The sequence below is a fragment of the Mus musculus genome, chromosome 17 (assembly GCF_000001635.26).
Source record: "Mus musculus strain C57BL/6J chromosome 17, GRCm38.p6 C57BL/6J".
Classification (NCBI taxonomy): domain Eukaryota; kingdom Metazoa; phylum Chordata; class Mammalia; order Rodentia; family Muridae; genus Mus; species Mus musculus.
Window position 1 is genome coordinate 46561707 of NC_000083.6, and position 12444 is coordinate 46574150.

Genomic DNA, 12444 nt, shown 5'->3' on the forward strand with positions numbered 1-12444 from the left:
ACATAGCACATAGTTTTAGGACAACGGAACTATGTAACAGAGACCATACCTCCCCCCAAGTCACAACCTCCTTCATGCTGAGGTAGAAGCTCTTAGCAGTGATGGCAGGTCCCACAGGGAACTGACAGGAAATCATGAGACAAGGTGCCAAGGAAAACTCTGGAGGCCACGCCACAAACACCAACAGCGCTTACTTTTAGACTAGGTTTGGGACAACAGGAAGTAACTTATACTTTATGTATGTGCCGACCATGGGACGTTTTCGATGATGAGAATTACACCTGGATGATTTTTTTTCTCTTATATTTAAGCAAAACTGAAGAAACTGGGCAGAGCGGAATTAAATGGATTTTGCTGGCTGCACAGAAAAGCAGGGTGAGTTAAGATTTTGAATTGGTAGGGGGGAGGGGGGAGGGGACTTTTGGGATAGCATCTGAAATGTAAATGAAGAAAATATCTAATAAAAAAAATTTTAAAAAAAGATTTTTGAATTGGCCATTGTTGCACATGCAACATCCCAGCACTTGGGAGGTAAAGACAGGGCAATCAAGACTTTAAAACTAACCTTAGCTCTGTAGCGAGTTCAAGACCATCCTCAGACCATGCTTGAGTCACGCACAAACTAATAATACTAGATGTTTTTTTTTCTTTTTGAGTATGGTTGACTCTCCTAACACTGGTACCCTTCACAGATAGGAAAGCTGGCGAAGAGACGTAATCAGTCAGTCCCAACAAAATGAGGGAAGGAAGGAACATCAAGAAGAAAATAGCGGAGCTTGAGGTGAAGATGGGAGTAAGATGGTGCCTGCCACAGGCTACCTTCTCTTATGTAGCTGAAGATGACCTTGAGCGTTTTTTGTTTTAATTAAAAAGACTACGTTGATTATTTTTATGATTTTTGTTTATGTGTGTTTTCCAAGTGTGTATGTCTGTGTTCTAAATGTATAATGCCTGGTACCCATGTAGGTAGATCCCCTACAATAGGAGCTGCAGACTCTTGTGAGCAGGTAAGTGGATGCTTGGGAATCAAGTCTGGGCGCTCTGGAAGAGTAGCCAGTGTATTCTTAATGGCTGAGCCATCTGTCCAGCCCCCGAGTCTTGATGCCCCTGCTACCTCCCAGATTTTGGTATTACAGGAACATACCTCTATGCCTGATTTATGGTTGGGGATCAAAACTGGTGCTTCATGCACGCCAGGAAAAGTACTCTATTAACTGAGTGGCTTGGGTTTGTTTGTTTTGACAGGCCTGGAGCGCACAATCTTCTACCCTCTGCCTCCTAAGGCACTTTCCTGGTTTGTTTGTTTGTTGGAGACAAGGTTTCTCTGTGTAGCTGTGGCTGTCCTAGAAATCACTCTGTAGACCAGGCTGGCCTTGAACTCAGAAATCCGCCTGCCTCTGCCTCCCAAGTGCTGGGATTAAAGGCGTGCACCACCACTGCCCAGCCTAAGGCATGTTCCTAATACATATACATGTATGTTTGTGTCAATAATCCTAATATATACATATTAGGAAATATATTGATAAAAATAAATAAAATATAGAATTATAAGTTATATATAAATACTTATTTCCTAATATGTAATACATGTATTTTATGCAGCCATCATCAAAAAATTATAAGTTATACTAAAGATTTATGTATTTTATGGATATTGGTGTTTGGCCTGAATGTATATGTATCTGTGCCTAATACCTGAAGGAAGAAGAGAGCAGGGTCTAATACTCTGGAACCGGAGTTAGGGAAGGTTGTGAGCTGCCACGTGGGTGCTGTGAATTGAACCTGGGTCCTCTGCAAGAGCTACAAAGTGCGGACCTTTTTTTTTTTTTAAAGATGTATTTGTTTATCATATGTAAGTACAGTGTAGCTGTCTTCAGACGCTCCAGAAGAGGGCGTCAGATCTCATTACAGATGGTTGTGAGCCACCATGTGGTTGCTGGGATTTGAACTCAAGACCTTTGGAAGAGCAGTCAGCACTCTTATCCGCTGAGCCATCTCGCCAGCCCCAAAGAAGGGATCTTAACCAATGAGACATTACCCAGCTCATCTTGGGTGGGTGGAGGGTTCAAGACAGGATTTCTCTGTCTGACAGGCCTAGCTGTCCAAAACAGCTCTGTAGAGCAGACCCACTGCTAACTCAGATCTCTGCCTGCCTCTGCCTCCCGAGTGCTGGGATCAAAGGCGTGTGCCACCACAGCCCAGGTCCCAGCTCATTTTTTTTGTAGTGTTTTTTTTTTCCTCGAGATTTTTATTTCATATGTGAGCCTGTTTTACCTGCATATATGCATGTGTGAGCCTGTTGCCTGCTTTTGGTCCACTGGCGCCAAAAGAGGGTGTTAGATTCCCTGAATTGGAGTTATAGTCAGCTGTAATTCCCTGCTTATGTGGGTCCTGGAAACTGAAACCCAGGACCTCTGCAAGAGCAGCCAGTGCTCTCAGCAACTAAGCCATTTCTCCAGCTCCTGGCCTTGCTAGTTTCAAAGGGACTCAGAGCCTGACTATGTCATTAGCCCCTTTTCTGGTTCTCCATGTCCACCATCCTACTATACTCCTGGCTTGGGTGGCAAAGCAAGCGGCTGTCACACGGGTAGGAGTGGATTAGGAGACACCTGGGACCCGTAGAGCAGAGGCAGCATCGATGGGACTGTCCCATCCCAGCCCTTCTAGATGTCAAGAAGTCTCATTGTCCCTTCTAATCAGCAAAGAGAAGGAAACAAAGAATACCATTCATGGACAAAGGCGGTGAAGGGTCTAACAAACAGGCTGTAAAAAAAGGCTTTTTTATTGAGAGCAGCGAGTGTAAAAAAAAAAAAAAAACACAAAAAAACAAAGAAAACAAAAACAAAACCATAAAACAAACAAACAATAACAACAACAATAAAGTATGAGGCCAGGGTGGCCCTCCCTCCCTACTTCCTCCAGGGTCCACCCAGACCTCCCCAAGCCCACCCACCCCACGCTGCAATAATACAAAGGCCGCCCATGGTGCGTACAAAAGGGGCGGGTCATATAAGTGTCAAAAGCTCCCAAACGCTCTTGTTCATCTGCCAGGCACTTAGGGTGAGGAGAGGAGACTGAGGCCAGGAGTCTGGCTTAGTGTGCACAAGCCCACGGTGGGGAGGACTCCACTGCTGTGACCTCCTAGACCCCCCACTAGGTGGGACCTGTGGGCCAAGAGGCCCGTTGGTCCTGTGTGCCCAGAGTTATCTTGGAACTTTGAGTATATCTGTGTATTAAAGAAGTCCCCCAAACCTAGCTCAGCCCCAGTCCAGCCCTCCCCAGGCAACATTGGCAGATTAGTGGCAGAGCTGAACTTGGCCAAAAGAAGTCTCAGGCCAGAAATTGGGGTTACCTGAGGTACCCATACTGTCCCTGATAAGGGAAGGGGTGGCAAAGAAAGATGCCTGGTCCAAAGTCTTAGTCACCCAGCCTGGGTTCGAATCAGCCTCCCCAGTGGTTGTGGCGAAGAGAAACGCCTAGGCACTGCCAGTCTTCAGCAATGCCTGCTGTGCTTGGGCAGGGACCCCAGGGCCAAGGACAGGGTTATCCTGCCCATCATGCTGCAGGCTCCCCTCAAGAGGGGTTCTCCCCTGCCCACGCCATCCTGAGGACAGCCTGCAAGGCTCCCTCACTGCTTGCTGTCTGCAGGGCTGTCTCCCAGGGTGCTGGCGATCTCACTGAAGGAGGGCCGGTCCTTGGGGTTCGGGGCCCAGCAGCGCTGCATCAGCCGGTAGAGCTTAGACGGGCAGCCTTCGGGCTGCGGGAGTCGAGCCTTGCCAGCCTGCAAGTCTGTAGAATACACAGTGGGTAGCATTAGCCCGAATGTTTAATGGCTTGTCAATACCTGCTGGGGATTGAGGTTTCCATGGTATTCTCTCAGGGACTGGTCTGCTCTGGGGGGTACTGGTGAGTGATGGGTGGGCACCGCCACATTTTAAGAGTGTGACAAGGAGAGATAACTGACCCTCAGTTCTCTCTGGCTGGTAGACAGGGTCCCTGCGGGAGCTCAAGCAACTGACAGCTCAAAGAGACCCTGGGCATAAGCAGTATTATCCAGTATGAAAGTTCTCATACGGCAGCCAAAGGCTCTATCATTTCCTACACAACCTGAGCCTGCTTCTAATATTTTAGAAAAATGACTTATTTATTGGTGTGTGTGTGTGTGTGTGTGTGTGTGTGTGTGTGTGTGTGTGTGTTTAAACTACAATCTGGAGAGCTGGTTCTCTCCTTCCACTATGGGGGTCCTGGGAATTGAACTCAGGTCATCAGGTTGATGGCAAACGCATCAACCTGCCGAGCCACCTTACTGACCTGTAGGTTCGACAGCCCTAACATCTAAGAAAGCAGAGGTGGGAGGGGGGCAGGTGAGGGTTGTATCAGGAACGCAGCTACTGACCTGCCAGCACCTCATCATCTGCCTGTCCACCATGGGGCATCTCTCCATGAGTGAACACTTCCCACATGAGCACACCAAAGGCCCAGACATCAGACTTAGTGGAGAAGTCACCCTCCAGGACAGCCTCTGGAGACATCCAACGCAGAGGTACCCAGGCCTGGCGGAAGTGGTAGTACTCACTGCAACAGAGAAGCAACACAGGCTAGGTACGGGAGGGTCAAGGCCTAGGAGCCCAGCCTCATCTCAAACAGGACTCCCCCTGGCTGGGCCAGCCTTTTTCAAAGAAGACCTCAAAGGACTCGGGAATGCACAAGCTGAGCACAGGGGTATGCTGGATTAACGCTGGCTGTGGATCCACTTGAGTGAGGGTTGATGGTTTAAAAATTCCAGTAAGAGGTGGCTGGAGCCATGGCTCTTGAGTCAAGAGCACTGGCTGCTCTTCCAGAGGTCTCAGGTTCGATTTCCAGCCACCACACGGCAGTTTACAACTTTTATAACTCTATTTCCAAGGCGTCTGAATCTCTCTTCTGGCCTCTGTGGACACTAGGTATCAGACTGGCACACAGACACACATGTAGACAAAATACCCATTCACATAAAATAATAAATAAATAAATAAATAAATAAATAAATAAATATTCCATTTAAAGGGGTTGGAGAGATGGCTCAGAGTTAAGAGCACTGGATACTCTTCCAGAGGTCCTGAGTTCAATTCCCAGCACCCACATGGCAACTCACAACCACCTCTAACTCCAGTCCCAGGGGATCTGATGCCCTCTTCTAACCCTCCTGAGGCACTAGGCACCCACCTGATGCACATATACACCTGCTGGCAAACACTTCAGAAAATAAAAACAAGTGAATATAACCATCACCACCACCACCACCACCACCAGGCCTGGTGAGACAAGCCTATAATCCCAGCTGCTTGGAAGGCTGAGGCAGGGGGATGATGAGTTTAAAGGCTTACTTCACTTAGTTCAATGCCAGCCAGAGAAACTTAGCAAGATCTTGTTTCAAATTTTTAAAAATTGATAGGGCTATATGTGAGACCTTGGGGTTTGATCCCAACACTGCAAAAATAAATAATAATAAAAAATAGGAATAGAAATTAAGAAGTAGAAAAGGCTTTATTTATTAATAGTAAAAGTATGACCGAAGCAATAGTTGGGCAAATTAGGGTAAGCTGAAACTGGGGTGACTGGGAACTCCCCCAAGGTGGCATTTATAGGCCATCTGGTGCATTCTCTGACCACAGGAATAAGCTTTAAGGCACAAGCTTCTGAACAGAGGAGTAGCATACCACACAGTTAATGACATATACACTAGCTATAATATTCTCTTTTTCTCTGACCTATAAACCCAAACCAGTCTAGTGGTTTGTCTATTGGGTTGTCTTCTGTTTTGGGGTTTGGTTTGGTTTTTGTTGTTGTTGTTGTTTTTGTTTTTTCAGTTTTACAAGGCAGGGTTTCTCTGTGTAGGCCCAGCTGTCCTGGAACTCTGTAGACCAGGCTGGCCTTAAGCCTCTGCCTTCCAAGTTCTGGGATTAAAGGCGTGCGACACCACCTGGTTTATAATAATAGTTTTTTTAATCACTATAGGAATCCATAACCAGCAGCAACTCCGGGCCTCCTCTGGGAACCTGCTGTGCCTTTAAAAAGGGGATGGTTAGGCTCTAGCCAACCCTCCCACCCTACCCCACCTTCTGCTCAGCAGCCATGAAGCCCTTTGCCATCTTTTTCACAAACTGCAGCTGCCCTCTGTCTCCCCCAGACACCCTTGGGAAGGAATAGAAGCCCACACTCTCCCTGAGCCCTCCTACCTGTTGTATACATCCTTGCTCAGGCCCAGTGCGGACACCTTCACCTGCCTCTGGGCACTGATCAGGCAGTTGCGAGCCGCTAAGTCCTTGTGCACAAAGCGGTTGTTGGACAGGTGCTCCATGCCCAGGGCCACCTGGGAACACAGGGCCACCTGGTGAGAGAGAACAGCTCGTGAGAACAGCCCAGGACTCGGGATCAAGGGGACCACTGGTAACACAACCCTTGTCTCCATGACTCCAGGCTCCCCTGCAGTGCTGCTTAGGAAACCCTTCTCCAGGAAAAAAACAGAATAGAGTAGCTGCTTCCCTAGGCTGTTGGGGAATAGAGTAGCTGCTTCCCTAGGCTGTTGGAAGGTTTAATTATGTGAGATTAAGGGGTTGTGGAGACGGCTCAGTGAGCGAAGTGTCTGTTGTGCAAACAGGAGCACCTGAGTTTGGATCTCAGAGCCCAGGTAAAGAGCTCATTGGTCAGCGGGGCCAGCCAATCAGTGGGTCAGTGAGAGGCTCTGAATCACAAAAAACTATGGGTGGATGGATCAGGCCTCACATCCCAGTCCTCAGGACGCAGACGCAGAACACGCACCAAATCCCCTGGAACTGGGCTCCCAGTCAGTTTGGATGTGAACCCCTCACTGTCCCTCAAACTCAAGTCCCCTGGAGCAGCAGATGCTGCTGAGCCATCGCTCCATCCCTGGGTTAACTCTTTCAGAGCACACGGACAATGAACTGGACAAACAGCTGGCATGCACTAAATAGTACGCAGAACAGCTCCTGGTAGAATATACCAAGGCCCGCCAAGACAGCACTCCTGGCAAGAAGGCAGATACCAAGCTGGGTGGTGATGGTGGCATACATACTTGGGAGGCAGGGGCTGGAGGAGCTCTAGGCCTGCCTGGAGAGTTTGAGGTCAGCTTGGTCCTACAGAACAAGTTCCAGACCAGCCAAGGCTTAACAGAGAAACCTTGTCTTGTAAAAACAAAAAACCAAAAAACCAAAAACAAACAAACAAACAAAACAAACAAAATCCAAAACAAAGCACAAGAGAGCAAAAACCTGGTAAAACTGCTCTCGAAGAAGCGGGTCACCACGACACTGCTGCTCCATGCTAGAAAAAAAAAAGGCCACAGATTTCTTGTGTGCTTATACTAAATAAATCTTTTAAAAAAAATGTATGATTTTTTAAAAGAAGACATGGGGAGGGGAGGCCGCGGTGGCTAGAGAGATGGCTCAGTGGTTAAGAACAGTATCTGCTCTTGCAGAGAGCCTGGGTTTGGTTCCCAGCACCCGTGTGTGGTGGCTCACAACTTTATAACTCCAGTTCCAGAGGACCGGACAACTCTTCTGACCTCCCACGGGTACCAGGCACGAATGTGGCATATACAAATACACACAGACAAAACACCCACACACACATAAAATAAAGATAAAGTTTAAAAGAAAAAGCAAAGCTTGCTCCTATGGCCTCTATCCCCTCATCTCAATGGCACAAGTAAATGCTAAAAGACAGCGGGACTGGACAGCATCCTTCTTAAAAAACAAGACAGCAGGAGAATATCTGCCTACTGCCCACGAGGCTCAATCTCAAGTACTAAAGAGAAAGCAATTTCCTGGAGCCATCAAGACATGTTAGAACGCAGAAACATGGCCATAGGGGCCTGAGACCTGAACAAGGTCCCCAAAGCCTACGGTGTAGGAGAGAATGGCGTGTGGGAGCCACAGTCACAAACACCTACAAACTGGATACAAACATAATGACAACAAACTTTACAAAATTATAACTAAATACACACATGGAACAGAAAAATGAAGAGGACCCTTCAACCTCTGGACCAGTAACTGGCACACTGAGTGCTAGATTCACTTAGGACCCCAAGGGAGAGCTTATCAACCACAGAATACAGTCAGGGAGGAACGGAAATAAGATGGCGGCTGGCGAGGTAGCTGCTGGGTAAAGGCAAGCCTGAGGACCGGCAGCCCACACAAAGGTGGAAGGAGAACCCATTCCAGAAAGCTGTTTTCAGACCTAGACACACACACACATACAAATGATAATAGTTAATTTGCCTTTTCCCTCAGACTGATGTGAGCGTCACGATATAGTCTACTTTATCTTCAAAGTCTGGAAGTGTTTGTGCCATTGTCTCCAGAGAGTTAAGACCACAGGTGTGAGCCACCACACCTGGCTAAATCTGTGGGTTTTTTTTTTTTTTTAAGATTTATTTTTAATGCTATGTGTATCTGTCTATGTGTTTGTCTTCTATGTGTGGGTCTGTCTATAAGAGGGTCTCTGAGTGTGTATCTGTATGTGGATCTCTATGTGTCTGTCTGTGCGTGCATCTCTTTATGTGTCTATGTGTGTGTGTGTGTCTGTCTGTTTATGGGTCTGTCTATGCTCTCTGTGTTTGTGTGTGGGTCTCTCTGTGTCTGCCTGTGCATGGATCTCTTGGTGTGTTTGTGCATCTCTGTGTGTATCTCTCTGTGTGTGGGTTTCTTTGTCTTTGTGTCTGTCTCTGCATGTGTCTGTCTGTGCACGGGTCTCTTGATGTGTCTGTCTGTATCTGGGTTTGGCCATTTGCATGCAGGAGTCTATGAAGACCCAAGGCCTCAGATTCCCCTGGAGTTGGGAGTTACAGGAGGTTGGGAGTCACCTGACTGGGGTCCTGGGAACTGAGCCTTCAGGAAGCTCTCTTAACCTTTGAGCCATGTCTCTCAGCCCTCTGACTGGATCTCTAAGCAGTTCTGTCTGACCTGAGTGCCATCCTAGGAGGGTATGAAACTCAGTCTCTGAAAATTTCCTCATCAAACCAAAGACTGCATGCACAGCCATGCAGGACAGTGTGTGGGGACGTGCTGGTGGCTGTCGAGCACCTGGGGACACACGAGAGATAACCAGCTCCCTTCCTGTCTTGTTTTCTCACTTGTGTTTTGGAGTCAGGGTCTCACTATACAGCACAGGCTGGCCTCAGACTCACTCTGCACCCAGACGGAATGTGTGTCAAGGCCGTCCTTTGCCTCATCTTCCCCAGTACTAGGTTACAGATTCACCATGAACACTAGAAACGCCATGCTCAGCCGTCTGTCGGCCTGCTTCTGTCCCTGTCCCAGCCCCTTACCTTGAGCCTCTCTCCCGAAGCCATCCCCTTCCTGCCATTCAACTACTTCCTGTCCTTGAGAACTGAACTCAAAGGCTTTCTCCGTCAGGAAACCTTTGTTAACCACAGCTGTCTGGCTACCTAAGGACCAGGATGTCTTCCACATCTCGCACCAAGGCCTCCCACTCGCTTCCCGTGTGTGTCATGCTTAGAGCCCTTCAGTCTGCAAGATCAGAGTCTCCACACACAAGTTAGAGCAACCTGCCCAAGGCCATGCCCAACCCAGCAGCCCTCCAGTGCTTGCTCTCACTGAAGCTTCAACAGTTACGACAAGGCTGGAGCAGCTGCCTCCTCCGTGACGCCAGCGTGATGACGTCAAGCTACTTGCAGGCTACAGAGCTGGAATGAGCCACTTAATCTCCCAAAGCCTCAGTTTCTTGGTCTATGAAACAGGGACAGGAACCCACTTCAGGGGACTGCTGTGCCAGCAAACACAGGTGACGTACTTCCATAAGGCCTGGCTCTCAAGTGTGTGTCTTTGCTTGCGGCCTACTCTGGGGGATCCCTCCCCCAACCTTGATCTTACCTTCTGTTTGGTGCTGAGGGGCTGTGACTTCAACTTTTCATCCTTGTTCTTGGAAATCCTCAGGAACTGTTTGAGATCTCCCTGAGGGAAGGGCCAAACACCTCTGTTAGTGAATAGCCCAGCTATGGGTTCTGAAGCGTCTGCCCGTGCTTGCAGAGTCCCTGCTGGGAGACAGTGACAAGCCCTGACCTGAATGTGGACCCAGACACACACATACACACATACACACACACACACACACACACACACACACACACACACACACACACCATCCTAGCAGAAAAACACACAATGCTCACAAGAAGGCTGAGAACATCCCTTCCCTGATGCTCCACACACAGCAGCTGTGTAAAGACCAAGAAGACCAAAACCTAGCAAAAATGGGGAAGGCAGAAACACGGCTGACCACAGGAATGATAACTTGGTGGACAGGCTGGTGATCAGGCTGACACCTGAGCCAGGAGAGAAACCGGGTAAGGAGAGGAGAGGGGGAAGCGAAAGGAGATAAAAGAAGGGAGGGAGAGAGAGAGGATTGGGAGGAGGGGAGGAGGTAGGAAGGAAAGAAAAAGGAAGGGAGAGGAGATTGGAAGGGAAGAGAGAAGGCCAGCCAGGTTCAGACAAGCTTGTTCTCAAGTAGTGGCAAGTCTTGAGGCAGAAAGAAGGAACAAAGCAAAGAAAACCAGTTGGCAGGACCCAAAGGGCATCCAGGCAGGGTACAAAGAAGCCCCAGAACTTAAGATTGACCTCCAGAAAGACGGGAGGAGTGGAATACAGGTAAAGGCAGGGCTGTTAGGGAGGGCCGGGAGGCAGATTATGCAAGTAGGAGGAGGCAAGCTCTGTCTGCGACCAGCAGAAGCCAAGACCCCTGTGGTGCCCCAGTTCTGGCCCCCTTCCCACGGGCGGGCACCCCAAGACATACCAGGTCCACATACTCCAGCACCATGTAGTGGGGCTCAGCCTCCCGGCACAGCCCCAGAAGCCGCACCACGTTGGCATGGTTCAACTTCCCGAACATCTCCACCTCTCTCCGGAAGTCCAGCTGTTGTTGCTCGTCCCTGCTCTGCAGGCTCTTCACGAGGACCAGGGTCTCCGTCGCGCCTTCCTCTACGCCCTGCGCCTTTGCCAGGAACACCTCCCCGAACTCGCTTTTCCCTGGTGGGTATAGAACCGCGTTGGCAAAAGAAGCCACTGAGTGAGAGAGATGCAGCCACCGTGGCCTTTCTTAGAGCACAAGCCCTCACTGTGCCCAAGCCATTAGGCAGGTGACTCATTGCTCCACCCCAAAAGTTTTGCTATACTTTTTTTTTTCCATTTTTTATTAGGTATTTAGCTCATTTACATTTCCAATGCTATACCAAAAGTCCCCCATACCCACCCACCCCCAAGTTTTGCTATACTTAAAAACAAAAACACCCTCAGAACAAATCTATAATTTCTCAATTTTTTTCCCCTAGGAAAAAAAGCGAATTTAGGTTTGTTTGTTTGTTTGTTTGTTTTTAAAAAGAATCATTTTCAGGAGTACCAAGTAAACAATACTTGGGGGTTAGAACGCTGGTTCAGAGGTTAAGAGCGTTGGCCGCTCTTCCAGAGGTTCTGAGTTCAATTCCCAGCCACCACTTGGTGATTCATAGCCATCTATAATGGAATCTGATGCCCTCTTCTGGTGTACAGACAAGCATGCAGACAGAGTACTCATTCATATACGTAAGTAAGTAAATTTAGTATTTACTAAATCGGAACCACCTCAGCCCATTACCCAGACTTAAAAACCAGTGTCCTGCAGCAAAGTTGGGGCAGCTGTAGGCAAGGCGGCATACCCAGAGTGGTGATAGGCTGCAGGCTGGCTCTCGGGAAATGCATCCTATCACCGGCGCTGTGGCGCTTGTTGGTGGCTGGGGGGCCAGAGCCCAAGCTGGTCAACGCCACTTCTTCCTGGATCTCGGCTGATGGCTGACCATTCTGCAAAGGCCCACCTGGGAACAAGGGGTCAGGGGATAACCTAAGACCGATAACCTGCACACTGTAAAGAGCTCAGTCCCCACGTCCTGTGGTGTGTTATATTGTCTGTCTGTCCCTCACACCACCACTATCACCTTGCTTCCTGCCAACTTGAGTCCAATCACACATAAAACAGCTATCCCCACAGATAACCTGGTGGGGCTTAGGGGCTGGCTGCAGACCCTGAGTGTGACCATTTATCGGTGCAGACGATTAGGAGGCATGAAATGAGCTTGGTGTGGGACTCTAATCAAATCGCTGGACCCCTTGCATACAAAGGGGAAATCACCACACACTGTTCCCGACCGCCTAAACTGAGTGGAGACCCAGCAATGCCCTCAGAGAGCACCTAGTGATGAGAGGGATGAGGGAAAAGATGGACAGATATTGTCCCTGGAGGCTGACAACTGAAAAGACGTGTAATAGACACATGTAGACGCATGCCAAATTTATCTGTGCTTTCCCGGTGGGAGGGAAGGCTGACCCAAGAGGCTTGACTGATGAGGGAGTCCCGAGCCAAGCCGTTGAGAAGCCAAGGCCCTGAGAATGG

The 12444-nt window shown here is 48.8% G+C and overlaps 1 protein-coding gene across 5 annotated transcripts in view; it reads right to left on the reverse strand.

The window, feature by feature from the left end:
* Positions 1-2744: 2744 nt before the first annotated feature.
* The window catches only part of Ptk7 (PTK7 protein tyrosine kinase 7), a 65599-nt gene continuing 55899 nt past the window's right edge, over positions 2745-12444 (reverse strand). For 4 of the 5 annotated variants that reach the window (XM_006524924.2, XM_017317638.1, XM_006524922.2 and 1 more), the window contains exons 15-20: positions 11714-11869; positions 10816-11048; positions 9897-9977; positions 6219-6370; positions 4397-4575; positions 2762-3789 (exon numbers count right to left, since the gene is read on the reverse strand). In XM_006524924.2, the coding sequence (XP_006524987.1) occupies positions 3629-3789; positions 4397-4575; positions 6219-6370; positions 9897-9977; positions 10816-11048; positions 11714-11869 (962 nt within the window). In that variant the 3' untranslated portion in view covers positions 2762-3628. Of the gene's footprint in view, positions 3790-4396; positions 4576-6218; positions 6371-9896; positions 9978-10815; positions 11049-11713; positions 11870-12444 lie in introns of all 5 variants that reach the window. The other variant, NM_175168.4, reaches the window with a different exon arrangement.